At 41.4% G+C, this 27,400-nt stretch overlaps 1 protein-coding gene across 8 annotated transcripts in view; it reads right to left on the reverse strand.

Annotated features, from left to right (window-relative positions):
• MAST4 (microtubule associated serine/threonine kinase family member 4) overlaps positions 1 to 27,400 on the reverse strand; it is a gene marked incomplete at its 5' end in the record, with an annotated part of 573,576 nt that overhangs the window by 10,245 nt on the left and 535,931 nt on the right. For 4 of the 8 annotated variants that reach the window (XM_079703235.1, XM_079703238.1, XM_079703239.1 and 1 more), the window contains 11 exons: positions 4,077 to 4,199; positions 4,753 to 4,982; positions 7,667 to 7,867; positions 12,141 to 12,376; positions 12,711 to 12,838; positions 14,630 to 14,742; positions 15,163 to 15,285; positions 21,338 to 21,439; positions 23,320 to 23,485; positions 24,344 to 24,476; positions 26,062 to 26,200. In XM_079703235.1, the coding sequence (XP_079559361.1) occupies positions 4,077 to 4,199; positions 4,753 to 4,982; positions 7,667 to 7,867; positions 12,141 to 12,376; positions 12,711 to 12,838; positions 14,630 to 14,742; positions 15,163 to 15,285; positions 21,338 to 21,439; positions 23,320 to 23,485; positions 24,344 to 24,476; positions 26,062 to 26,200 (1,694 nt within the window). The remainder of the gene's footprint in view (positions 1 to 4,076; positions 4,200 to 4,752; positions 4,983 to 7,666; positions 7,868 to 12,140; positions 12,377 to 12,710; positions 12,839 to 14,629; positions 14,743 to 15,162; positions 15,286 to 21,337; positions 21,440 to 23,319; positions 23,486 to 24,343; positions 24,477 to 26,061; positions 26,201 to 27,400) is intronic. The other 4 variants (XM_079703236.1, XM_079703242.1, XM_079703241.1 and 1 more) reach the window with 1 other exon arrangement.

Genomic DNA, 27,400 nt, shown 5'->3' on the forward strand with positions numbered 1-27,400 from the left:
ATCAACATTATATGAAAAAAATATAATATACTGGGGCTTCCCTGGTGACGCAGTGGTTGAGAGTCCACCTGCCGATGCAGGGGACATGGGTTCGTGTCCCGGTCCGAGAAGATCCCACATGCCGCGGAGCGGCTGGGCCCGTGAGCCATGGCCGCCGAGCCTGCGCGTCCAGAGCCTATGCTCCGCAACAGGAGAGGCCACAACAGTGAGAGGCCCATGTACCACAAAAAAAAAAAAAAAAAATTATATATATATATATATATATATATATATATGGTATAAATGCCGAACATTCCTCACCAGAAAAGTTATGACCAGGGTTTGCTGAATCAGAGCACGTCATTAAGTTCTGTACTAAAGTTCCTTTCCACTATAAAACCAAACCCAGTTTTCTTTTTTTGTTTCTACATAAGGCTGTTCCAGATGACAGTTTACTTGACTTATGGAAATACACAAAGAGATAACTTCCCCAAGGGGAAATACAGAAACAAAAAATGCAGAGTGCCAACATTTGGTTGGAAACGTTAATGATTACAAAAATGGTAAGTAAATGACTGAAAAATATTATAATTTTATGGAGAATAGGTGAGAATTGTGAAGACTGCCATCTGGTGGATCCATCGGCTATAGCAAGTGCTGCCAGAACTTGGCACACTGTGTTTTACTGGGTCCACTGACCTCAACAAATTCTTTTGAAAGAAGCAGTCTCTTATCAGGGAAATTCTGCAGCACTGTTTTAAAAAATAACAACAACGAAATGGGGCCAGAAGACTGTTAAATTTTCTATTAGTTAAGTTTTACTTTAAACTACTTGTGTGATTAGTGCACGGTGGGAGGGAAATTATTTTAAGCTGGCTGAACTGAATACAAAAGCAGAAGTCAGGCTATTCAGTCTCTTCTCTCAGTCTGACTCCACATTAGTTTATCAGTTGGCCTTGGGTACTTCACTGAGCTAGACTGTTTTTACATTTCTTTCTCTGCAAGAGGCACATGGGGAACAGCACTCTTCCTGCATACGTGTGTCCTTGCCCTGACTCAACCCTCCATGATCCAGCCCCAGCCACCTTGCACACTTCATCCCAGATGCTATGAACTCAGGCTCCAGCCACACTGGTTTACTCATGCACCTCAAGCACTCTGAGCTTCCTGTCCTTGTGTTTTTAAGCATCTTCTTTATTTTGCCTAGACCGTCCTGCACCCCCTTCCCATACACTAAATGTCCACCCATCCTTCACAGCCCTGCACAGAAAACCCCTAACTCTTCACCCCTGCCCACCCTGGTGGAAAGCTCTCTCTCCTTTAGAACCTGGGCCATATTTATAGTTTGTTCCTTTTGTCTGACACTCTGATTATAGCCTAGTATTGCCACTGTTTCCCCTGTGAACGTTGGACTGTATTAAGTTACTGGCAATCAGAAGACTTCATGTACAGAGCACAGTGGCATGCTGGTTGAAAGCACAGGCTCTGGAGCTGCATTGCCGAGATGCAAATCCTCTTCTGCTCTTTCCTAGCAGATAACCTTGGCTGCTTTGTTAACTTCTCCCCGCTTTAATTTCTTTATCTGTAAAATGGGGACATTTATATTTATAGCACCTATGCGCAAGGTATGAGGATTACCTGAGTTTATTCATGTAAAGGCTCTCAATTACCTATTATTCATAGGTGTCATTTGCTGTGTGACTCTTCGGTACCTCGCACACTTCACATTTTGGGGTCCCAGCTAATATGTGAAGACGGTAATAACGATGCTATTTGATGGTCCCCATTTTAGTTTCCAGAGGTTCTCCAGAGTTCAGGGAAAGGAAATTTTGAGGCAGGGGCCGGTGATATTTTAGGGCTTCTCTTACGATTGGGGATTTAAACTAATGCTGTACTAAAAAAGCAACCTGGTTGAATAGAGAGTTTTCTGGAACAGGTAACTTGCAGGTAATTATGGGAGCAGGGGATATGACTGGGTCCATGTGGCCTCCACCCCTCACTGCAGTGGCTGGAGAGAGATTTCAGTGCTTTGACAAAGTTCTTTTTTAACAAGCTACTTGCAAGCTGGATGGAGGTGATTAACTCCTTGGGGCAGGAGAGGTTTAAGGCGACGCTGAAGGAGCACATTTACAGGGATTCACAGAGCTGTGGGGAACTGAACCGGATGACCGTGACTTTCTAGTTCCTTGTGCATGTAAGTTAGTGCTTCCATAGCAGGCTCGTTTTGAAGTTGTGAGGGTAAGTGTGACCAAAGCTGCAGCCATGAAACACGCAATACGCTTATCAGGTTCACAATCCGAAAGATAAATAAGTATTGCACATGTATCTCTAAATATACATACAGCCCTATGTAATGGCTCTTCCACCTTTTTCTAAGGATGCCATGAGATTTTGTGAAGTAGTTTGCAAGTATAAAACATCGTGTAAAAAGCATCTGGAATACCAAAATACAGCTACTACCCTGATGGTCCACCAGTGACAAAGCCATCAGGGAGCCCAATAGTATAGTATGCATTTGTGAGAAAGCTGACTAGAGTTAGGGGAACCACCTGTAGGTATGGAGGATAGCAAAGCCCGGCCTCAACTCCAATGGGGACTGAGGCCAAGACCAAAGTTTCATTAATGCTGTGAACTGATCAACAGCAATAACTTTCCTACAATCTGCCACTTCACAATGGACCTTTGAATATGCATGCTATTACTCTTCCTGGAACCTAGGCCAGACACTGAATCATTTGAAGAATACACTTGTGTTGGCTGGGGGATGAGAGAAGGGAGAAGAAAAGTCATTTAACTGTACTTACTTTTCAAAGGCTTTGTACACCCACCTACCTGCACTACCTTCCAAATCCTAATTTTCTTTCAAGTTCCAGTTCAGTGTCACTTCTCTGTGATGACTCTCCTCATTCACAGAATCTTCTCTCCAAAAGTATGGGACTCCTCCCCCTGCTATGGCCCTGGCTAATCAAGCTGAACTTTATCTACCTGCATACCTCTTCTATATCTCCCATAGTCCTCGAGGGCAAGGACCATACCTGAATTCCTATGTTGCCAAGATCTACCATGGTACCTGCCTCAGAGCGAGTGCTCTAGAAACAGTCTGCATGTCCCTTGTTTAAATGACACATATGTGTTTATGTTGTGCCTCTCAATAGGCTGCAGGTTATCTGAGGTCATGGCTCACGCCTCTCTGATAGCCCCTTATAGCCCAGCCCTCCCAGTGCTCACAACAGCAAGAGGTCATCCGTAAACATCTGTTGACTTGTAAAATAATCCTACAATTAAAGACTGTATTTTTGATCACGGATAGTCGTCTTTCCTTGAAAAAACTTAAAATCAAACTCAAATTTATCTTTGTTTTAACCAGATCCATATTTGGAGCTATAACTTTATATTCTGTAGTCAGCAGGTGGCAGAGCAAATAACCCAAAAGAAAGGAGAGGATCAGTATAGACTGTCTCTCCCTATCATACTCATGCTTCTTGTGATCTTCGTACTCCATTGGCTTGAATCAGCTTACATTCCAAGTAGAAATTGATCTACATTCAAATTCATTTGTATGTATGAATGGGAAAAGGCCTAATGATTGCTAGAATCCCTTCTTCCATTACCACCTATTTCTATCATTTATAGTGTATGTTATATATTCACAGTTCTACCTTTCAAAAGGAAACCCAACTCTCAGACTCAACCTTCAGATCTGACCTCACAGTTTAATACTACTTTGTCTTCTGCTATATAGAATAAAATTTACTGAAGAAAATCACCTTTAGGATGGACGATTTCCAAACAGATTTTACTATGTGCGGTACATAAACAAAGAGAACTCTATTTGTAATTTAGGATAAGAAGCAAAATTAAATTAAGAAGTGACTGTGCAGATATATGAACATGTATTTCATGATATAAAACCATAAATTCATGTTATTTTTGCCTTTACATTAAACAGACTACCGCATGTTCTCTCAGCAACGAGACTGAGTGTGTACGGATGTGCCATATAGAAGAACTCTAGACCTTGAGTAAAGAACTCTTGGTACTAGTTCTTTCTGGCTGCCTCCTTCATCTGGATGGCCATGACATCAAAAAGATAGTACCTTTAGCAGGAGCTCTATAACTTCTGTGTGGACGAGTCCATGCACTGGTTCTCCATTGACGTGTGTGATCAGATCCCCAGCCTTCAGTCCTGCCTGGCAAGCTGGACTTCCTTCTTCTACATTCTAAAGGCCAAGAGGAGAGTATATATTAGTAAGCAAACAAATGACAACCCTGACACCTACTGGTTCTTGTGGCTCAGCGTTCTGAGTTAATCAGCAAATGATCCTGAGCTCCTTAGAGGAAACCAGTAAGACATGGTTTGCTATTCTTTTTCTGTCATCATCCTAAAATAGGGTAATTCCTATGGTTCCTTAAACAATTTCAGGTGATCTGAGAAAGTACTTAAAAAAAAAAAAAAAAAAAGGAAGGCCAGGGAAAAAAACTAAGAAAAGAAGAATGAAAGAAGGATAAAAACAGGACTATCTTTGACTATTTCTACCAGCTTAGTATGCAGAGTGGATAATCAGATATGAAGACTAACAGAATTACGAGGAAGAATTAACTTTTGCTAAATTCAATCCCACCACAGAGATAAAGGGCAAGAGTATGAAACAGGTCCCAAATGCCAGCTTAACAGAAAAATCATTTGCCGTTAACTACGCCTCAGCTGACATATTTATTCTCCAGTTTGGCTGGGAACAAAAACTAACCAGAAAGAGAGACTGTCGGTCTTACCCAAACGATATGATGCACTGTGTAAATGTCGCTGTCTCCCACATACACCCGGATGGCTCGGATGGTGAAACCATAGTTCTTCCCTGAACTGTGGATCACAACGGGCTGGTGTGGACTGGCAGAAGCTCCTGAGGAGTCTCGGCTGGGAGAGGAATCCCTTGAGGAAGAAGGGTCCGAGGACAGAGAATGGGGAGACATTGGACTTCCCAGTGGAGAAACAGCAAACATATCTGCAACAAAGAAGCCAGTCATCACAGCTCATCCTGGTCCCACAAGCTGCTCTCAGGTAGCCCTCACTAGGTAGCCCTGCTGGGATAGGGAGCACAGTCACAAAACAAATCCATTCCTTTCTAATAAAGAAGAAATAATATAAAAATACTTATACTGGTAACTAGCATGGTAACAGGTAACTTGACAGAAGCCTGTCAAGGAAATTTCAGAAGTGTCTCTTTTTAAACTAACTTTTAAACTCACATTCTGAAGTTACAACTTCTTAGTTCTCTACACAAATTAAAAAACACACAAAACTTCACTGCTATCTGACCGTGATCTTTTAATACTTTCTTTTAATTAAAGAAACAGGAACTTCCCTGGTGGTGCAATGGTTAAGAATCCGCCTGCCAATGCAGGGGACAAGGGTTTGATCCCTGGTTCGGGAAGATCTCACATGCCGCGGAGCAACTAAGCCCATGCACCACAACTACTGAGCCCGCATGCTGCAACTACTGAAGCCCACATGCCTAGAAGCTCGTGCTCCGCAATGAGAAAAGCCACTGCAATGAGAAGCCCATGCACCACAATTAAGAGTAGCCCCTACTCGCTGCAACTAGAGAAGGCTCGCATGCAGCAGCAAAGACCCAACGCAGCCCCCCAAATAAATAAATAAATAAGTAAATAAACAAACCACAGGTGCACAAATTTCAGGCATACCCTCACACAGGGAAGGCTGTATGGACTATAGTAAAAGACACTCAGGCTCCAAATCTTGCCCTAAATAACTTTAACATGGTTCTTTTAGAAAAAACCTGGCCTGGAAAGCAATTCATCAATTTACCTCTGCTTTTTTATAATATTACTGAACTAGTACTGATTAAACAATTTTGATCAAGAAAACATTGTAATGTTAACTTCTCTATAAAAGAATCATTCCTTATAACTACGATGAGAACTGATTCTCTTCATGTATTACCTGTAATTCTAGCAAGGTTTCTGAGAGGATAATGCAGGTGGATAGAGAAATTTTAAGAAAAACTCACTTCATATTCTTCAACACCAATACTATTCTGTTTTCCTTGTTTTCTGAACAAACACACTTTTAACTTATAGTTCTTATCACTGTTTCATCTATGTGAATCTAAACAGATCCTAACTGGTCATGTGAAATTGCGTGTGTGTGTGTGTGTGTGTGTGTGTGTGTGTGTGTGTGTGAAAAAGAATAACCTACAAAAAGATGCTGAGGTTTAAATGTGAGCTCAGTCAGGGCCAGGCTACAAAGGGCCAGCGCAGCTGAAGGCTCCTGGGGCGCAGTGGGTAACATCGTGGCCACAGCAAACTGAAAGTATCCAGACTATCTTTTGCTCTAATTCTTATGTCTGTCCAAAGGAAAACAATTAGCTAAATGTATCACTATCCAAGCTCCTTCACTTTCTGACTTCATGCGGCATCCTGACCCTTTTTTCCTGGCTACCTCTGTCTCATCCAAAGGCCAGGTGAACAGATGCACACTGGTGGGCAGGGAACTTCAACACATGCAAAGGCAGGAAGAAGATAGAGCGGATACACAGATCCAAACTGCTAAAAGAGCCAGGCCCCCGACCCTTTACCTCAGTACATTTTATCTTATCTCCTCAGATTGAATAACTGACCTACATTCACCAAGATGTGGGCTTTCTCATCAGCTCTCAAAGTGGACTGGACCACATCCCACTTACCTTCCTGACTGCAGCTGCACTGGGGCCATTGCCTTCTGGTTATGAATAGTCACTCAAACTAGGGAGATAGGTGTTTGTTTTATGGTGCTACACAGACATTTCCCAGAAATGAGAATATGCTACCGTGAGCATTACCCCCCAGGGAGCTTTTGTTTTTACCCAATTTCTTTCTGCACAAATTTGAAATTTCAACAATGTAAACAATCCCTTTTATACATGGTCTGTATTCTTCCAACTGCAAGCCATCTGCAATATAATTCGACTGCCACTTCCACTCTCTTACTGTCATTTGAGTGATAAGTCATAACCACCAGGGTATATATTTTCATCTCAGCCAGTGAAATTACTGTAGACTTTGTGATTAGTAGAGGCAAAACTAGGTTGTGGAAACATACTGCAATTGAACAAAACCATAATTAAGCCCAGTTTTTTAATATAGGGTAGAAAATAATACCAGTAGGAGGAAGCATAACCCAACAGACAGGGCTGGTAAACCTTGCAATTTCAGTGCTGTCTGTGACTCTGCATCCCCAGAAATGAAAAACTTATGTTCTCTGTGTCGATTTCCTCGTTAATTAGATGAGAAAAACTATATTTAGCTTTCCAACACAGATGCTGTAAATAGCTCCATAAAGGATACAAATGATGCATAGTCTAGGGAAGAAAAATTATTCAGAAGAGGGAAATTTATCACTTAACTTGGGGGGCGTGGGAGAAAAGGAAAGAAAACAAATAAAAGAAATAAGCCTTTGTGGGAAGGGAGCCTGCCTCATCTCCTGCTGCACAAAGAAGTGAGAAGGAATAAACCACATATGCCCCTGGGAGCTCTGGAGGTCTTGCAGGGAGACACTCTGGAGGGCTGCGCCAGGACACCACCCGCTACTGTTTCAAGCCATCTTGTATGTCAATCAGCATCGCAAACTGGGGGCGGGGGTTGAGCATGCACAAATCACACGATGTCATGCAAGTAGATGTCTCTCTACCTCCTGGGATCATGAGGGACAGAGCACTGGCAGAAAGGGACTTTGTGACTTTCCCCGAGATTTTCTTTTTCTCTGTGCTTTCTAATCGCTGCCGAGCCACGTGAGAAGTGGGTTCACTGGAGGGCTTTGAGGAATTATCTGTACTGTCCACACACTCGCTTCGTCCATTTATCTGATCCAAGTGCTCTGAAAAACTGCCAACTGTACAAAGAAGAAGGGATAAACATGTTCAGGAAAATCTGGGATAGGAGAGGTGGGGAGAGGGGGAGAGGGAGAGGGAGAGAGAGAGAGAGAGAGAGAGAGAGAGAGAGAGAGAGAGAGAGAAGGAAGGACAAACGCTGGGAAACAGGCGCCCATGTGGGTTCATGAGTCCATGTGGTGTCAGGCAAACAGGAAAATCATGGGACTGGTTTGAGAAAAGTGGCGCGGAGGAGGAAGAATGAAAGAGGTGTCCATTCAGATTTCGTTCTACTTGTACACAAGTCCACTAACTCTCAGTTGACTCCATTTAACTAGGAGAATAATTACTTTTTAGAATCTGTCTTTTACAACCCTAGTAGAGACAACTCTTCCCCCTGACGCCGCCACGAAAGGCCATGACCCAAACGTCAGCTTATGAACCACGTGATGCCCACCGTAGAGTATGATCATCCTGTGACACAAATGATCATCATTAGCAATGCTGTTAATACTGGTTTTTGCTATGTGGACATCATGTAGTCACTTCATGGACATTTATGCCCATATCGTCTCCTACCATCTTTCTGGGACACACCTCACACTTAGGCTCAGGTTTGTAACTTACGGAAAAGTGCCTAAAGTGTCGCCTTTGACTTCCCACGCCTGCTTTCACGCTGAGCTCCTTGTACATTTCACAGGACAAGACAAAGGGTATGCTTCACCATGGTACCCAATGGTTCCCTACATCTTCTTGCCTTTAGACTAGACAGTGCCAAATGCTGATGTGCCCTGAAGTTACTGGGAGTGAAAAGATCCATCCCCCTCTAAGCCAGCCATCACACCTTCTTTATTTTTAATTTTATTAATCCTCAGTATACACTGGAGAGTTTTGTTTTGTTTTTTTAAAGTTAAAAAATTAGGACTTCCCTCAGCAGAGGAACATAAGAAAACATGTAACCACATAGAAGGATGCAGAAATGGAAAATCACTGATACCAGTCTGGTAACTGCACACGCCCAGAGTAAAGAAAGTTCCTTACTCTTGTCAGAAGTGACATGTTGAAAAAAGTCAAGTGACCATCCCTTTTGGTTTCTCCTATTCTTTCTTTCACAGGCTATCAGTTTGCTGGGGGTTTTTTTCTTTCTTTTTTTAATCACTGATAATACATCTTTGTCCAGGAAAAAACAATGCTTATCTTCTTTTTCCTTCTAAATGCTATATTATAAGGCCCCTGTGCTTTAAAAATCATCAACACTATCACCACATTAAGATATACCATCCACACAGAGAATTTAATACCATTATAAATGATCCTTTGAAAGATCAACCAGCACATTTTAAAGTGCTGACCATGACATTCTTTGCCTAGAGAAGAGGCTTAATCAGACTTAACTAACATTTCTGTTACAGTGCTATATACACATCACTCGACTGCACGGCAGGTTTGGTCCTAGTTCACAGAGGTGGCACAGACCCACAGGTGGGGTCCGAGCTAAGGGAAGCCTGGGACTTGGGACAGTGAGTGGGCTTGGGCATAGCACAGCTCATGGCCACCTACTGTGCTGTAGGTACAGGGTAAGATTCACAAACTTCCATGTGACACCCATCCGACCTACTAAGGAAGACGACCTTAAGGCAAATATCAACAACCTTTCGACTTCTATATGCCAAACTCAGTCCCACATGACAGCATATCTATTCTATTCACTCTAAATGAAGAAATCGACTGCTGAGGGACTGGACAAAAACTGCTTCACAAATCAAAAAAATCTTATCTCAAAAACGTTCAGTTTACTTTGGGGTAAGTTACACACTCCCTTCTCCTTTCTAATTTGGCTTGGATGGGATCACTGACAAGCATCAACTGAAAAGCTGAATCTCTTCACAATGAATAATTTGTTGGATGCATTCAAGCACTACACCTAAAACTTCAAGACTTACTTTTCACTGATTCAAATACACTGCAGTCATGAAAAAAGAAACAGGTATAAAGCTGCGCTTCCCTAAATGCCAGAGTGTGAATATCCAATGTTCTCTTTTATCATCCCTCCCTCTTGCCTCGCCATCTCATTTCATAGCACTGTATATAAACGTGTGTTTCTTTTCTGCCAGTGGTAGATAATGTCACCTTAATGTTCTGTAAATGTCAAGGATTCTTTCTTTTTGATGGTGGAGCAATATAAAAATCAACAAATTTAATTTTACCACAGTCACGGTTTTCAGATTCCCTAATTACCCTTGGCTGTGAGCAAATCAGCTCATCTCTCTATTCTGTACGGCCCCCGAGGTCTTTGATTATTTTTAGTGTGTGTATGGGGGAGACAGAGAGAAAGGTGGTTTGAATCTATTAATCATAATGCACAGCAGGATACAGACAGATTTTTTTTTAATTGTGAAAGTAATCAATCAAATGCTTAGACACCATTCCCCTCCCTTTACCTCCTACCTTTCTGATAGTGAGTAGGCAGAAGAGACCAAGAGACCACAAACAATTCATCATATTCAGAATAAATGTGAAGTAGAGGTAACTCTATTCAGAGTAAATAATAACTAAGAAACAGATGAGAACTTAGTAACCAGAAATATAAAACACTGGACATATCTACATTTGACCTGATTACCAAGATGAACTAAACATGGTCAGGCATCTTAGACTACTAGCTTGTTTCTACACCACTTCTTCATTGCTGTTCTCTTGGCTCTCTAGATTTAGGACACGTGGAATTATCCTACATGGAAACAGAACTGAGGTGAAGAGAGAGAGGGAAAAAACCCGACAGCATTCTTCCCCATGATCAACTGTAAGCTCATGGGAAGCTCCACAGGACCAGACTTTTTAGTGAGGCGGAAATAAACCCAGCCTGTAAAATTTGTAATTTTGAAATGATTCAAAACAAGATGAAAACATTACACCACGAATATTCAGTTAGTTAAAAAAATGTGCATGAAAATTCTTGGAATCACTCATGGTTATCAATATAGCATATTGGATATGGCTTAATGAAAACATTTATCATAGCAACCTTAATCCATATCCATGTTTTTATTTTTTAAGCATAAATACACATTGCTCTGTAGAAGGACATGCTGTGCATAAAACTTTTATACACCGAATAATATTTGAAATGCACTTCAAGGACTTGCTCTGAGGGACGCACAAGGCCGATCATCTAATGAGGACACCTCCGTGATTAAAGGCCCCAAGTATCCATGATACAGTAAGCATTTTAAAAACCTGTGGAGATACTGCTCCTGGTGTCAGGAAGGTTTACTTCACACAAAAGTGACACCATAAAGCGCCCCCTAGGAAAGGCCCAAGCCCCGCTGTTTCTCACACACCCAAAGATGTCTTAGGGTTATTTGCGTCAGTTATCCAGGGGCTGGGAAGGCAGCCTGTGTGCAGTGGAGTTGTTTCATAGGCGCACGAGACACTGATCTGAACTGTGTCCGTATTTCTGACTCACCTCTCCCCATTCCATCCGTGAGCCTCACAGAATAAGCATCTTTTTATTCCCCCTTAAAGAAACTTTATATCTAAGTTACTTTTGAAGTAAAACACTTCAAAAGTATAGATCAAGGTATGAGGTATTTTTTTTTTACCATCAAATATACAAGATGTTTGCCCACCTAATTCCTTGCTTGTCTTCTTTCTTATATGTCCCCGAGATTCTCATCAGCCTCTGTTTCTAGCCAGCTATGCAAACAGAATAAGCATCTTGCTGCACTGACTGAGGGTCTCACGTGCAGACTGCTTGGTTATTGGGTATAAGTGGTCCCATAACAAAACCCAACTCCTCCAAAGAAACAACCACCCGTCTCAACAGTAGAAGGAAAACTGGCTTACACGGTACCTTATGGGTGGTGATTTAAGACATCGTTGAGGGTAAGTTTGACCATCTGACTATTTAATAGGGTCGCTTACTTGTAACTTTGAGTTAGATGCAACTCCACAAGGCATGCCTTTGTACCCACAACAGAGAACATGCTCCCTTACAGTGTTCTGACAGCCATCAAAGGACGCCACCGAAACCCAGCAGAGGATGTGAAGGCTACAGGTGAAGCAAGAAGGATGTGCTGTACAGCCATGCACTAAGGAGGGGTCTGAGACATCTGATCTCAGTTCTGAGGAGCCCATCGCCCAAGCTCAAGGAGTGGGGTCATGGAGAGAGTCTAGTGGCACAAAATGCCCATCATCGCTGCCTGGCTGGGCCAGGCCTGGGACTCCAAGCACCAGCAGTCACTTCTCAATGTGGTGGGTGATGCCTGGACGGCAGGGCCACGCCCAGGGCCTTACCTGACAAGGTGGAGCTGCTGATGGTGCTGGCCGGAGTGCTGACCTCGGGCTCCTCCTGAGCACTCTCTGCAGGGGGGACGGCTGGCTTTTCCCGCTGCTCATGCAGCTCTCTGGGGTGGGGAGTGGGCTCATCTTGTTCTGCCTCTGCTGAAATAGCCAGTTTGGGAAGCAGGCCAGAACCGACTTTATGTCTGTTGCTTTCAGTATCCGAAGAGTTGGATGCGGATAACTGTTGCCTTAATTAAAAATAAAAAACAAAGTCATGCATCTATACATACTATGAAGCTGTTCAAGGTGAATTTTGGAAGAAACCAGGTGAAAATGGAACTGAGGTAGCCTAACCAAGACATGTCGAGGGCAGTGATTCTTACAGTGTGGTGCCCAGACCGATAGAATCAGCATCCCAGGGAACTTGTTAGAAATGCACATTCTCAGCCCCTATCCCAGATCTCCTGGGTCAGCAATCTGCTTGTACAGGCCCTCCAGAAGATTCGGATGCACACTCACATTTAAGAGCCACTGTCTTAGTAGCTGCTGTTTATGATATTTGTTAACAAGAATTTCACATACATTTCAGAATACTCTGAACTCCAGCTTAATGTTTCCGTAGATGGCAAAGTTGTGCTTTTGGTTTTGTCCCCAGGGTCTTCCTTCTCTTCTCCTGGATTCTGAGTACCTCGATCTATACTGCTGAAAACCTGCAAGACAAATAGTCAGCGCTTATTAATATCTTCTTGAAAGGAATTGTCAGAATAAAAAACCAAACAAATCCTGGCAGAACAACCTGAGACTATGACTGAAGTTTGAATTGGGACCATGTATTCAAAAGGTACTTTCCAATGCTGTTTACTTGAGTCCTGAGGTGAGTGGTCAATGTACAATTTTTTCCTTTTGGAGTGGGGAGCTATGAATTCATCACCCTCTCACCGTATCTCACTATGGACTTTGTATCTGCAAACAAAATCCATAGATGCATTGCGGTTTCTAGGCCTGGGATCGATGCACATGTTAGATTACTCTTTAACCAGGAAGTCAATCAGAAAAAGAAAATCACAGAGAAAAAGATTTAATGGCCCCCAGTCAGGGGCGGGAAGGAGAAAAATGAATTGGAATTGAGGGCGAAGAGAAGAATAAATTACCTGTTTCAAGACATGTTGGGGGGAGATGCAGTGCATATTTGGTTAGGAGTCAGAGGTACTTACTTGTTTGGCTTATAAATCTCACATACAGACAGGCAGTTTCATATGTTGGTACCAGGATTTCTGAAGGGGATCATAGCTTAGGCAAACTGAGAGCTCTGCTGTACCACAGGGAAGATGGAAGCTAAAATAGGGAGCTGAGAGCCCAGCCCAGGAAGCGCTCACTACTGCTCAACCCAGCCACTTGCTGATCTCATGGGAATGGACCTTAGACCTCCTATAATCTCCTGGGATTTGGAGGAAGGTGGGTAAAGAACAGGAGACAGTGGGCAGGGAACAGTTTAGGGGTTGGCTTTGATGGGCCAGAGAACAAGTACTGGGAAAGCCCACACTCTGTGTTATCAAAGAGATCTGTCCTGGCTCTGGGCCAGACCTGCACCTCCCCTCCAGGGAAATCCCTACCTCTCCATGTCCTTCCTATAAATGGGGAGGGCAGTGCCGGCCAATTTGCAGACGCACCCTGGGCAGTCACTCAGAAAAAGATACGGAACACTTTAAAATCACTCAGTGCTGTAGAAAAGCTACACAATAATCATGCAAACTGCCATGGCAACAGAAAATACATCGCTACTGAAAATAGCAAAAGGAAGGTAGGATGCCCTCTAGGTTCATTTCTATCTTCCTAGGGCCCTGCCCCCATCTCAGGACTATCAGGTGTGTCTTCGTTTTGTTTGTCTTTTAAATCTTACCACTACCAGTGAAAAAGCATCTTTCCCCGATGTCGATTTTATCTTCTACCATTTCCAAAATTCTAGCTTGGCTTCCTACTGCCCCTTTAATATAATAACTTACACTTTCTATCATCGGTTAAGAGACTTTCTCATTCCGCAATCAACTGTCTGGGCTTATGTCAAGGACCAAGCTTTCTCCTTTGTGTTGTGTTCCATGGGATACTAGAAGAGGGCCCTGCACACAATGAGCTCAACGGTCTTCACTATAAGATGAAAGAAATGGAAGGATGCCTCCAAGGCCCAGCAGCACTGAGCTAGACCAGGGTCAGCATGTAAATGGTATCAGGTACTCCAATAATGACTATGAATGCAAGTCTCTGCCTCCAAGAAAAAAGATACTAATCTTTGGATCATGAAACAGAGAAATATACCCCTGCAGGGCAGTAGGAACTCTGGATTATCAAGATGGGGTCATTACCCACTCCCCGAAAAAAAATCTCAAGCCCCAAAACACTGCATGGGGTTTTTACAATTCTGTGCAGCTGTTTAAGGCACCAACTATCTGACCAGTAGGAGATTCTCCCAGAGACCTTCTATGTTTATGCCATATTTTACTTACTTTAGAAAACCTATGTGAACATGAGGAAAACTGCCTTATTTCCACACTAAAGTCTTCATCATTTGTGTCATCTTCTTCCTCAGTCTCCATATGATGGTACTTCTCTGACCGCGCTGCAGGGAAATGTTTGGAAATAGTTCCAATTATTCAGAATTTCAGTTTTTAATTTAGATATTTTAATTATGAGTTTTAATATCAAAGCAGCATTATGTTTCAGAACCCAAGCGTTCAAGACTGGAAGGTACTATCAAAAGTAGAGCTGAGGGCTTCCCTGATGGCACAGTGGTTGAGAGTCCGCCTGCCAATGCAGGGGACACGGGTTCGTGCCCCGGTCCAGGAAGATCCCACATGCCGTGGAGCGGCTGGGCCCGTGAGCCATGGCCGCTGAGCCTGCGCGTCCGGAGCCTGTGCTCCGCAACGGGAGAGGCCGCAACGGTGAGAGGCCCGCGTACCGCAAAAAAAAAAAAAAAAGTAGAGCTGATTTTCTACAAAGTAAAGGCCAAATAATGTTTTATGTCAGATAATGCACATACTATCAAAATAACTTGTGTCATCTTCGGATTCCAGTTGGGGAATGAATTCTGCCTTCTGTCTCAGCAAACTGTTCCAGTCTAAGGAACGGAAGAATCGATGCTGTTTGACTTCATACGCACCACCTTGGGGAAGGGAGAGGAGGGGAAGGACAGAGGGAAACGTGTTAAATGATCCTCCCAGCAAAGGTAAGAACCAGTTTCAAAGAACAACCAAAAAAAAAAAGAAATACAAAAAAAAGTTCTATCAAGAGAGAACTAAAGAAGTCAGAGAAATCTTTTTCATTCTACAACCAAAACCTCCAAAAATTCTTCCATAATTTATCAGCAGGAGATTTGATTTTGCTAACAGCAGTTGCTACGGTACAGTTTTTCTTTGTTAATTCTTCCATGACTTCCTCCATTTTTCAAAGGTTAATGATGTGGCCACTTAAAATCCCATTGTGATGAACCTGGGGACGTGGACACACACTGGCCCAAAGCAGACTTGCTCATTACAAACCCCAAAAAACCTAAGAAGGTGCAAAATGTGTTCACAGCAATATTTCCTCTGGAGGTAAGGTTTTAATAAAGATGAATTTTCCCTAAATAGTATATAATGGTTAACATTTTATTGGATTGCTCATTAGCATTGGTAGGAATTATATTCTGTGGATTACAGATTCTTAAGTAAGAATATTACTCAGCCATAAAAAGAAATGAAATTGAGTTATTTGTAGTGAGGTGTATGGACCTAGAGACTGCCATACAGAGTGAAGTAAGTCAGAAGGAGAAAAACAAATACTGTATGCTAACACAATATATGGAATCTAAAAAAAAGAAAAAAAAAATGGTTCTGAAGAACCTAGGAGCAGGACAGGAATAAAGACGCAGACGTAGAGAATGGACTGGAGGACACGGGGAGGGGGAAGGGTAAGCTGGGACGAAGTGAGAGAGTGGCATGGACTTATATACACTACCAAATGTAAACTAGCTAGCTAGTGGGAAGCAGCTGCAGAGCACAGGGAGGTCAGCTCGGTGCTTAGTGACCACCTAGAGGGGTGGGATAGGGAGGGTGGGAGGGAGACACAAGAGGGAGGAGATATGGGGATATATGTGTATGTATAGCTGATTCACTTTGTTATACAGCAGAAACTAACACAACATCGTAAAAGCAATTATACTCCAATAAAGATGTTAAAAATAAATAAATTCAAGAGAGGAGAAAAAAAAGAAACTGGCAAACCTGTTTGATAGATTTATAATGCATATGATGAACATCAATCACAATCCCTAAGTTTTAGGCTTCTTTTTGCCAAGTTAGCATTACAGCACAGTTCAGTGAAACAATATTTTTAATTCACTTCATGATTTTAAAGAGAGATTTTGGAAGGGCAGGCCCCATCAAAATATTACACTATCCCTCATGTAAAGAGAAGAAGGTACACATTTTATTAAATCCCAGCATGAAAATCAGACCCCCGCCCTGCCACCAACATGCACACTATTGATGGGGGAGATAAGGAAGAATCAATCTTCAAACAATTCCAGAAAGAGAGATTTCTTGCAAGACTAGTGCCAGGGTCTAATCAGCCTCCCTACCAGGAGATGCCCCTCGATGTGTGTTGCAAATGCCTCTTTAATACAGTTGTCACTCATGCTTCTCATCCTGTCCTCAGTGGGGTACAAAAGGAATAGGATGAGAAATTGCATCTGAATGAAAAATGGGCTTGGATCTTGGGGCTGGGGAACTGTCTGTAAGGTTCAAAGACGTGGCTCTGTCCCCACTGGGCCCCTTGAGCATAAGGGGTTAGGCTGGCTAGAGCTCTAAACCCAGGCAGGGGAAACCAGTGTTCTGAAGACAATGGAACAGAGAGAAAAAAAACAAAGTGGAAAAATCACCCCCCAAAAGGGAGAATGGGTTCTTTACAAAGCATTTGATTAGAATCTTCATATAGAATTCCAGCCAGGCTTTTTCCGTGTTTATAGCACAATACTCAAGTCTGATGTTGATCTCAACAGCAATAGCATTAGCAGCTGTGATTTGAGGGCCAATTTTGACTAGTATTACCCTAGATGCTAGAGGAAATTGCTTCTTTTAATTAAACCACTGAAAGTAACCCCACGAAGTAGGTATTGTCAACTCCATTTCTGGATGGGGAAAGTAAATAAGCAGTAAAGCACACTGGACCAAGATTACTAGGTGAGTAAGGGTTAGAGGGGCTGAGCTGAGGTCTGTCTAAAAACACTCAATGCCACAGCGCCACAGGCCACATAAGGGGGAGGCATATTTCAGTTTGGATTCTACCCTGCCATCTTTCTCGCATCAGTTTACAAATGGATTCTCGACTGCCGATCCTGGGGAACACAGCCAAACAGCCAATTCCCCAGCACCTCTGCCCAGTCCAACCCCAGTCCTCCATGTATCCTGGTTCTCTTCTGTCCCAACCAACATCCTCAAACACAGCTGCCAGGGACATTTTCTTCCAGTGATCTTTTCTTGGAGAAGTTAAAAGGGCTTAAATATTTATCTATCCAACTCCCTCACTGTGCCAGTGACACTGAGGTCCAAAGAGTCAAGCCCTACTTAGTGGCCCACCATGCACTATCCAGCGATGACTATGACTCCAGCTGCCACAGCAAAGGACAGCTCTGACACGCCCAGGTCGCTCAACTTTACCCAGAAAAGCATAGTTCTCTAGACCCAAAAGCTCGAAAGACACTTCCAGACAATATCCCGAGTTTTTGCTCCCCGACCTGCTAACCTTTGGGACCCACCCACGTCGGTGAGAGCGTTCGCTTCCTCTCTGTGATGAGTGCCAAATGGGTCCTCCCCAAGGAGCCCCAGCCCACTGCCGACCCAGTGCACAGTTCTCACCCTTTGGCCTCTGTGCCCCACTGAGAAGCAGGTGCTTCTCACTGGGTCATGTTTCTCATGCACTTTTGGAGAGATGGGGAGCAAAAGAATGAAATGGACACACTGGGGAAAAATGAACTCTGGGCTAAACCGTTGGTATAATATAGATGATGGCTTTACAAGCCAAATGCAAATCATCAGACACAGGAGCTCATGCAAATGTCAGCTCTCACTGTAAGAATTCACCAGGAAGGGAAGGGAAAGCGACAATTTCTTGAGCTCCTATTATGCACTAGGTTAACGTACCAGATACCTTCATAAGCATGCCTGCACTCAATCCTCACAATAATCCCTCGAGGTGTGTAACATGCCCATTTCCATAGATTAGGAAACTGAGACTCCGGGCAATAAAGAAAGGACTCACGATCTCCCAGCTGGCTCATGGGTGGGAGTCAGTCACATCTGAGCAGCTCTCAAGGCCAGTGAGCCTGGCTGCCCCTCAACACTCTGCAAGTTCAACAGTCGAGTTCAAGTACGACAAGGTCCCAAATTGCAAGTTATGCTTTGGCACTAATGTTCTCCTTTGAGTTTTCCTCTCCCTTCATAGAAGCTTCTTAAACATCCATTATGTTCTTCACACTCCTTTTCTCAGTCTCTCTAGTCTCTCGGGCAAATGCGTACTTGCACATTTTCACGGTGCATTATTTTGCCCGCTAAATATGCATTAAATCTAAAATGCTGTCATTGGAAGCAGCATGGCAAGCCTGCGAGATTCTCAGACTCATTCTCCGGGCCCTACTGGGACCTGTCACGTTGGACCTGCCTGTTTGACAAGCTCTCCTTGACAATGCTAAGAGCTTGGGCAGGGTCTTTTAAATGTCTCTTTTGAGCTTCTGCTAGAAGATTTGTTTCTCAATCTGTCAAACCCTGGAAACACCAAAAGCAGCAGTCAAGCAGAAAATGTGCAGAGAAAACTTGCAGCGTATAATATATAAACATGGATGTACTGACCACCATCATAGCCCTGTCTTGTTAAGTAAAGCCGAATCAAGTGTCCACATATTCTTAAAGAGGACAGAAATGGGCAAGATACTAAGGAGGAAAACTCTCCAAAGTGACAAACGAACACTGAAGGGAACTCTTTAGGGGGTGTGCTGATTCCAATATATTTTTAGCCCTACCTTAGGACAACACTCTCCTGGGACAGCTGATTAGGATATACAAACAGATACTTGTATTGTTGTAGGACAATCTTAAAATGCCACTGTTTTTCATATTTGGCTCAAGTGAGTAAAATCACCCCGCAAAACTCTGCCCCACACAGAGCCTTGACACCCATTCTTGGACAGCTACTCTTATCGCTTGAACTATAAAGCAAATCTAACCGCAGGTCACAGACGGTGGGAAATAACCAGTTTGCTAGTCACTTCAGACAAAAGGAAAACCAAATAGGGCGACAAGAAATATAAAGGATTCTGTCCAAAGAGTTCAGTCAGCCCAGAAGTAGGGGCACCACCACAATTTCTAAATCTCATATGTCCAAAGGGGAAAGCAAGAGATTATATATGCAGAAAAATAAAAATGATAATACTGCAGCAGTGTCACATCTGGTCCTAAGAGCCAGAGTCGATGATCTTTTATCCTCACAAAAATCCTGGGATATAGTGCTACTGTCAGCTCCATTTTATAGATGAGGAAGTAAGGCACACAAGCGAAAACAACCTGCTCATGGTCACACAGCTGAGATTTAAACTCAGGCAATCTGCCTCTGGAGTTTATCCCTTTAAGTCCCATTATATTGCCTTTCCTAGTTAAAGGCCCACTCGTCCATTGAAAAAGGCAAAAAACACATGGTATTCCAGTATGAAACTCAAAGCAGTTTTGCCAACTGAGTCCTGATTTTAAAAATTCTTGGGAATTCCCTAGCGGTCCAGTGGTTAGGATATGAGCTTTCACTGTTGTGGACCCGGGTCCGATCCCTCATTGGGGAACTAATAGACCACAAGCTGCATGGCATGGCCAAAAAAAAAACACCCCAAAACTTCTTGGATTCTCTAATGCAGGGTCTTCAAGAGTTTTCTGTCAAGAGCCAGAAAGTAAATGTTTTAGGCCTTGTGGGCCATGCAGTTGTTCATGACTATTCGAATCTGCCAGAGTAGCATGAAGGCAGCCATAGACAGTATGTGACTGAACAGCATAACTGTGTTTCAATAAAACTTTATTTACAAAATAAAGGTTGGGCCCAGGGGTTTTAATGCATCATCATAACCTCTAGGTAGCACAGCATTCCATACTTAAGCAAGAACTGAGCTCTCCAACTGGGGAAGCTGTGAGTAAAAGTGGAGAACAATGTAAGATATATATTTGGAGCTGTTGCAGATGATTTTGGCCTTGGAAAAACTGGGTGAGAGAATGATCTCCTCATTATTTTCTGATCTTTCTAGCAAAACGAGGTAGAATGAAACAGCTCAGAGTAAACAACCCATGAAGTCAACAATTTTCACTGATGAAAATTTTTATCGATACAGTGTACGTGTGTGGTGTGTGTTGTATGTGTGTGTGCAAGTGTGTATGTTATATGTGTTTATTATTTAGTCTCATATAGATAAATTCACATATTGGGGTTGGCTAGAACTCTGTATTGGGATCTCTAAGTCTGTCTATTCAGAATATAAGGAAGAAAAGGAAAAAGAGCTGGCAAAACCAAAAAACTGGTAGCAGAACAGTCTGGAAAAATAATCAGTAAGAAATAAATCTACTATCTCCTTAATCTTGAAAGTCAATGTTTTTTAATCCTCTTTCTTGGGCCATGGTGCTGATCAACCCCAGGCACTCATTTCCAATAATTAGTTCAAGTACTGATAACCTGTTTCAAAGCCTGCAGATAGTAACTGCTGGGTCAAATCCTTCTAGGAATATATATATTTTACAACCCCAAACAAACAAACAAAAAAACCTCCACATCCCTAATCCTCTGTTTCAAATTGTAAAGATCCATGCTTTTCAGGACAGAAGAGTTACATGTGCCCTTGAGGTTTTCTTCCAGAGAAATTTTATTTACTGAAACAAATTAAGAATAATTTCTGCTTTGCAAAAAAGAAGAAAAACAACAACAAAAAAAGACAAACAACAGCCACCAACCCTCTTAGCGTACATACTATTCTGAATCAGGAAAAAAAAATCCGAAATATTATTGTTATAACATATTGTAGTCATATTCTACATCAACCAACAGATGTTTCCTATAAAAAAACAAAACAAAACAAAAACACAAACCTCTGAGTGCTCCACATTGACATTATTTCCTGCATATTAGCAAAATTAAAACGTATGTGCTCTAACCTGTTCCCAGTCTCTCCAGGGGATTCTGCCTGAGAAGCAAGGTAATCAGATCCTGGGCATCAGGTGGTGGCGCCTCATCCTTTTCAGGCCAGTTGATCTCATCTAAAAGGAAGAAAAGTAGTTTACGACTTCACTGCTGAAAGGCTGGTCCACATCCTAACAGCATGGACATCACCCGGGAGTTTGTTAGAAATGCAGAATTTCAGGCCCCACCCCAGACCTGCTGACTCAGAATCTGCATTTTTAACAAGACCTTCAGTTGATTCCTAGGCCCAGTCAAGTCTGAGAAGCACTGTTGCACAAGATATGAATAGCACAGCTGTCAACAAGGCAGGGAGAGAACACTTTAATGAGCAATACCTCTCATCTGCCTTTTTGATTCACTTTTCTTTGGTAGAATTGGGTCACTACTAATTGGTCCTCTAGTTATTAAGAGGGCTCAACATAGCAGAAACTCTGAACTTCTGTGTTTTAGGCGATTGCCCATCCAGGGATCATGGGGAGTCAGGGTTTCTCTTCTACCATCATCCTCAACTGAGAACCTTGTCACAGCCCCAGGGTTCTTCAGCTCCAAGAAGCAAAAAATAATTTTGTAAAAATAACCATTTCCAGAGACAAAGGAAAGGTCAAAATGCTAAGACTGAAGAAGAAGAAGAAGAAGAAGAAGAAGAAAAAAAAAACGCCAAGGAACTGTAGTAATGGAAGTACTTAAAATCTGTCATAAATATTAGAATATGTTCTACATTCTAAAGGAGTTTGCCTGAAGATAGGTGTGCATGCTTGTGTGCATGGGAATGCAATAAAAACATGAGTTATTTCTGCATGTGCTTGCCTCTAGCTTCCTCTGCTGCAGTTTAAATCTGATTTGGAAAATAAAACATGAATATGCATCTGAGCCATAAGGCATCGACAGAACAGAGCCAGCATTTGCTGCTTGTGTTAATTAAACAGTTGATTCCTTTTGCCATTCATCCTTGGTGTATCAGAAAACAGCCTAGTTATAAATCCATAAAGAGCTCAGATATTGTATAAAAGGGTTATACACTGCAGGCAACTCACAAATCTACTTTGTTAAAGTTTACAAATATGCCTGGCTTGCAAAGTCAATGGTGGAAAATAATGCTGTGATTAAGAGGCTCCTCATACCAAAAGGAATTGTCCCCCTATTTCCACTGTTGGACACTCTAAGCACAGTACAGAATGGACCAGAGGTAGGTGATGAAGATGTGAGTGATGACTGACAAACTTTGAGGAAGAGAGGCCTTTTCGATCTCTGCTCCAGGGAAATTTATAAAAACAGCAGGTAGGGTAGTAATAAAGCCTATTTAATTATCATTTAGTTTTGCCACAAGCCACACAACAATAGTTAGGGTCAGCTTGCAGGTTAAGATCTAAAGGTTATTGAATTTAAATGAAAGATGAACAGCTGTTAAGAAATAACATTACACCATAACAACTACCAATGAAATCATTAACAATCTGTGGATTAAATTCGCTTCCTCCCCATTCTCATTATTTATTATTTGGTAGACATTTGTTTTAGGGTTTATTACATTTTTGTTAATTTCTTCACTGTGCCAATAGCCATTTTTCCCATTTGTGTAAATGTTACCCACGTTAACCTTTTCTTCCCTGGTGCAACTTTCCTACTATGGAAAGGAAGACTGGACAGCAGTGAAATCATTTGCAAATCCCACACCAATTTCTTCTGCAGAAAAAGTACACCATAAAAATTGGTCACATTGCTAGTACATTTCCAAATTCCATGTTAACAAAACTTCCTCAGATCAATTCCCAACACAAATTGATCTCTTGAGATTGTGAAAGTCAGTTATGTGCTATGATGAGTGAGTTCTTTTAATTTGTTGGCTAAACCATTTGATATAGGTTAACATTTTAGTAAAAACAGTGATACTCCCCAGAATTACATTAAATAGCTGCTTCCCAATAGTGGCTTAGAGATAACTGCTGACAATATTTACCACTGATGACTTGTCCAAATAGCTCTTCTGGAGTGTCCCCAAAGAATGGCACGCATCCAACCAGAAATTCATAGAGGATAATCCCCATGGCCCACCAGTCTACCGGCTTCCCATAGCCCTGCCTCAGAATCACTTCTGGTGCAATGTATTCAGGTGTGCCACAGACCTAAAAGATGATTGCAATATTAGAATAATTAGAATATTAGACATGAATTAAAATGAGCAAGATGGCTAAATATCAATTATTTTGCCTAGAGTGCACCTGCTCAACCACATGGAACCACATGGACAAAGAACTTAAGAACAGTGATTCTAGGTCGGTATTTATCATACCAAAAGCAATGAATTACTTAAAATACCAAAAAAAAGCAAAGTTTAAAATGCTGCTCTAATGTGAAACTGTGTGTAATGTCTAATTTCAAATTTGAGTAGTTTTACTTACTTTACAAAGACATTTGTAATCCTTGGACTTAAAATAATACTGCATTTTTTTGTCTGACACTATCAGAGAGAGTTTTAGTATTTATATGACTGAAATATATTCACATCCTGGTTACTTCATAAAAGCCTGACAGTTGAGATGTGTTCACCTTAAGTAACTGTACAATGAACAGATTGTGGGCACATGGTAATGAGGCATGCTTAAAGGGAAATGGGCCATGGCTCGGAGTTTGGCACCTGTGATTGTACAACGCATCATGAGTTTCATGAGGACTCTACTGAGACTCCCAAATTCCTTACAAAAACAGTTTTTCCATTTGTCTCTCTCACACTCTCACTTGTGTACAGTTAGATCGTTTGTCTTACTAATAGACCATAATGTCGGGGGAGGAATGTGGAGGGACCGACATTTCAAAGAGGCCCAGGGAGAAAAATGGAAGCAATTTGTGCTTTATTAAACATAAGGCTTATATAGACATCTAAAGCCCCAGCACTAATGTCAAGATGGCCTAGGCAAGCTGATTCTGAATTCCACTGTCAACACTGCAGTTTGTATTTTGTACCAAACAGCACGCGAGCTTACCTGTTTGTCCAGGAACTCTCGAGCATCCTTCTCAATATGACCCTCATAAAGATTGGTAGTCATGCTCATTAGTCCCACCTTGGATAATCCAAAATCTGTCAGCTTTATGTGCCCCATGGAGGTGACCAACAAACTGTGAAGCAGAAGGACATATATTACAACACTCACTTTGAAGCTCATTTTTTGTTTTTACTTTTCTCCCTCCCAGTGTGAATTAATAAGACTATGTAATACATAGGTATCAATCGTATCACAAAACCCAGCCTGCAAAGAGATGAAGTCACACAAAGATGTTAAATATGTGTATCTGGCGGCTGAGAGTAATCCACAAGGGAAGGCCAGAGACCGGGCTCAGTCCATCCCCCTTGGAGCAGTCACATACAGCATCATTTACAACTTGAAGCTCTCAGAAAAATTCAAGTATGGAACTCTGACACCTTTCCATTTCCAGAATAAGAAAAGAGCTGAGAAAGGGCTACTGATAATCCCACGTCACACATCAGCAACTAACATAAGCAACCAATCTGTGATCCAAATGAGACAAAAGATAAAGAACTTGGAAGAAAAATGTAGCATTGTTTCAGATTTCAACTTCTGGCTCGAACTTAAATGTCTGCTCACTAAGCACAAGACCTATGTGTCTTATACATGCAAAGAATTAACATTTGAAAACTTTATGAATTTACAGTTAATTTTTTTTCACTTTAAGTGGCAAAGAAAATTTTAATTATTTAAACAATTAAAGGAGTAGAGGAGTTAAAAACAATAGCTATTGGAAGGAGACAGGCCCAAATTCTAACAGCTCTCTTTGTTTGGGAAGGTTGTGAATGAAGTTTTTTCTTTTTGTACTTCCCAAATTTTCTGTAATGAGCATAAGTTAATTTTATAAAATTTTGGCACACTTAAAATCTTTACATATTAATAAGAAATACTTCTAGGGGCTTCCCTGGTGGCACGGTGGTTGAGAGTCTGCCTGCTGATGCAGGGGACACGGGTTCGTGCCCCGGACTGGGAGGATCCCACATGCCGTGGAGTGGCTAGACCCGTGAGCCATGGCCGCTGAGCCTGCGCGTCCGGAGCCTGTGCTCCGCAACGGGAGAGGCCACAGCAGTGAGAGGCCCGCGTACCACAAAAAAAAAAAAAAAAAAAAAAAAAAAAGAAGCACTTCTAGAGGTGTCTCAGATTAGTGGAGAAAGCATGGAACATTTAATAAATGGTGTCAAGATGAATACCTAGTCATTTGGGGAAAAAATAGTCTATCTGTATCTCAAATCAGACACCAAAATGAACTCCACATAGACTAAAAATTAAATAAAAAATTAAATTGTGAATAAAATAGAATAGAATATCAAGGATATCATCTTGGGGGAGGAAAAATTATCTAAGTATCATTCTAAACGCAGAAACTATCCAGAAAACAACTCATAGCATTCTATGTACCTATTATTTACATAATAAAAAAACTAAAAAAAAATTAACTAACCCTGGCTTAATACTCTTTTTTTGTTTGTTTGTTTCTTATAAGCTGCTACTGTAAACAGCATAGCCTTTAAAAAGATTATACAAAAATCATCATGTATACTGCTAAAAACAACTCATTTGGGAACATTATGGGAGAATTTTAAAATGTACAAAGCAGCATTAAAAGAAAACATCTTTATAGACATAAACATTTTTGTATTGTGTGAAAAAAAGACATATTTCATCAGTGTACATACTTGTCTGGTTTCAAATCCCTATGTACAATTCCATAATTATGTAGATATTCCAAGGCCAGGACTGTCTCAGCAAAGTACATCCTGGCCATATCAACAGGGAGAGGACCCATGTTCTTCATTAAGGTAGCACAGTCACCTCCTATAAAACACAAGAAAAAGACTTAGCAGGTATAGTATCAGCTGGGATTAAAGACCGCCAGTTTAGATTGCAGAATTTCAAAGTAGAATGGTCTCTATCCATAGACATAGTCGATCGTGTTCATAAGTGGAGACTGTGTTAGGTAATCATGTTTCTACTTAGGACGTGGTGTGGAGAAAATATAGACTTTTATTTAAGAAGCACTGGTCATGAGAGAGCAGATTTGGCCTGAAGTGAAACTAAATGTTGAAGAACTGATGATGTGTTTTAGGAACAGTGTGACGATTTAAAATAAACCATTTTAAAACATGGATTCTGGAATCAGGCTGCCTGAGTTCAAATTCCGGTTCTGACACTTACAAGTGGGGACATCTTAGGCAAGCTGGTCTTGGTTCTTTCAGCTGTAATATCAGGATATGAATAGTGTCATCCCTTTTATTGTGAGGATTAAATGAGGTAATCTGTGTAAAGAACTCAGGATGCTGTCAACACATATTAAACATGTGATAAACGTTAATTATTGTTGTTAAAATAACCATAACAAAAGTTAATAAAGCAAAGTACTGGTGTGGTGAGAAGAACAATGGGTGGAAATCAGGCAAGTTATGTTTTTGTCTTGTATCTACCACTAAATATCTAGTGAAACCCCTTCTCGGGTTTCAGTTCATTCATCTGCAAAATGAAAACGATATTTAACGGTTCTTCAAGTTATAAGTTTGCGGATTCTGTTCAAACAATCACAAGGGCTTAAATTAGATGCTTTGAAAATTGTTTTAGAGACTGGGATTGACATATATACACTAATATGTATAAAAGAGATAACTAATAAGAACCTGCTGTATAAAAAATAAATAAATAAAATTAAATTAAAAAAAAAAGAAAATTGTTTTGGCCCTTGCTTATCTATTCATTTTATTAGCTTTATTTATGTCAGTAAGTCATGGCTATGGAAACACTCAAAAATTTCATGTAAAATTGATGGAAATAAGATTACTTGGAGCATTTAAAAGGTAGACCACAAACTTCCAAAAGAAAAAAAAGTTAGTTTTAAAAAATTAAACTATAGTTGATTTATAATATTGTGTTAGTTTCAGATATACAGTTTCAGATTCTTTCCCATTATAGGTTATTACAAGATACTGAATATAGTTCCATATGCTGTACACTAAATCCTTGTTGTTTATCTATTTTATACATAGT

The sequence above is a fragment of the Hyperoodon ampullatus genome, assembly GCF_949752795.1.
Source record: "Hyperoodon ampullatus genome assembly, chromosome: 4".
Taxonomy (NCBI): domain Eukaryota; kingdom Metazoa; phylum Chordata; class Mammalia; order Artiodactyla; family Ziphiidae; genus Hyperoodon; species Hyperoodon ampullatus.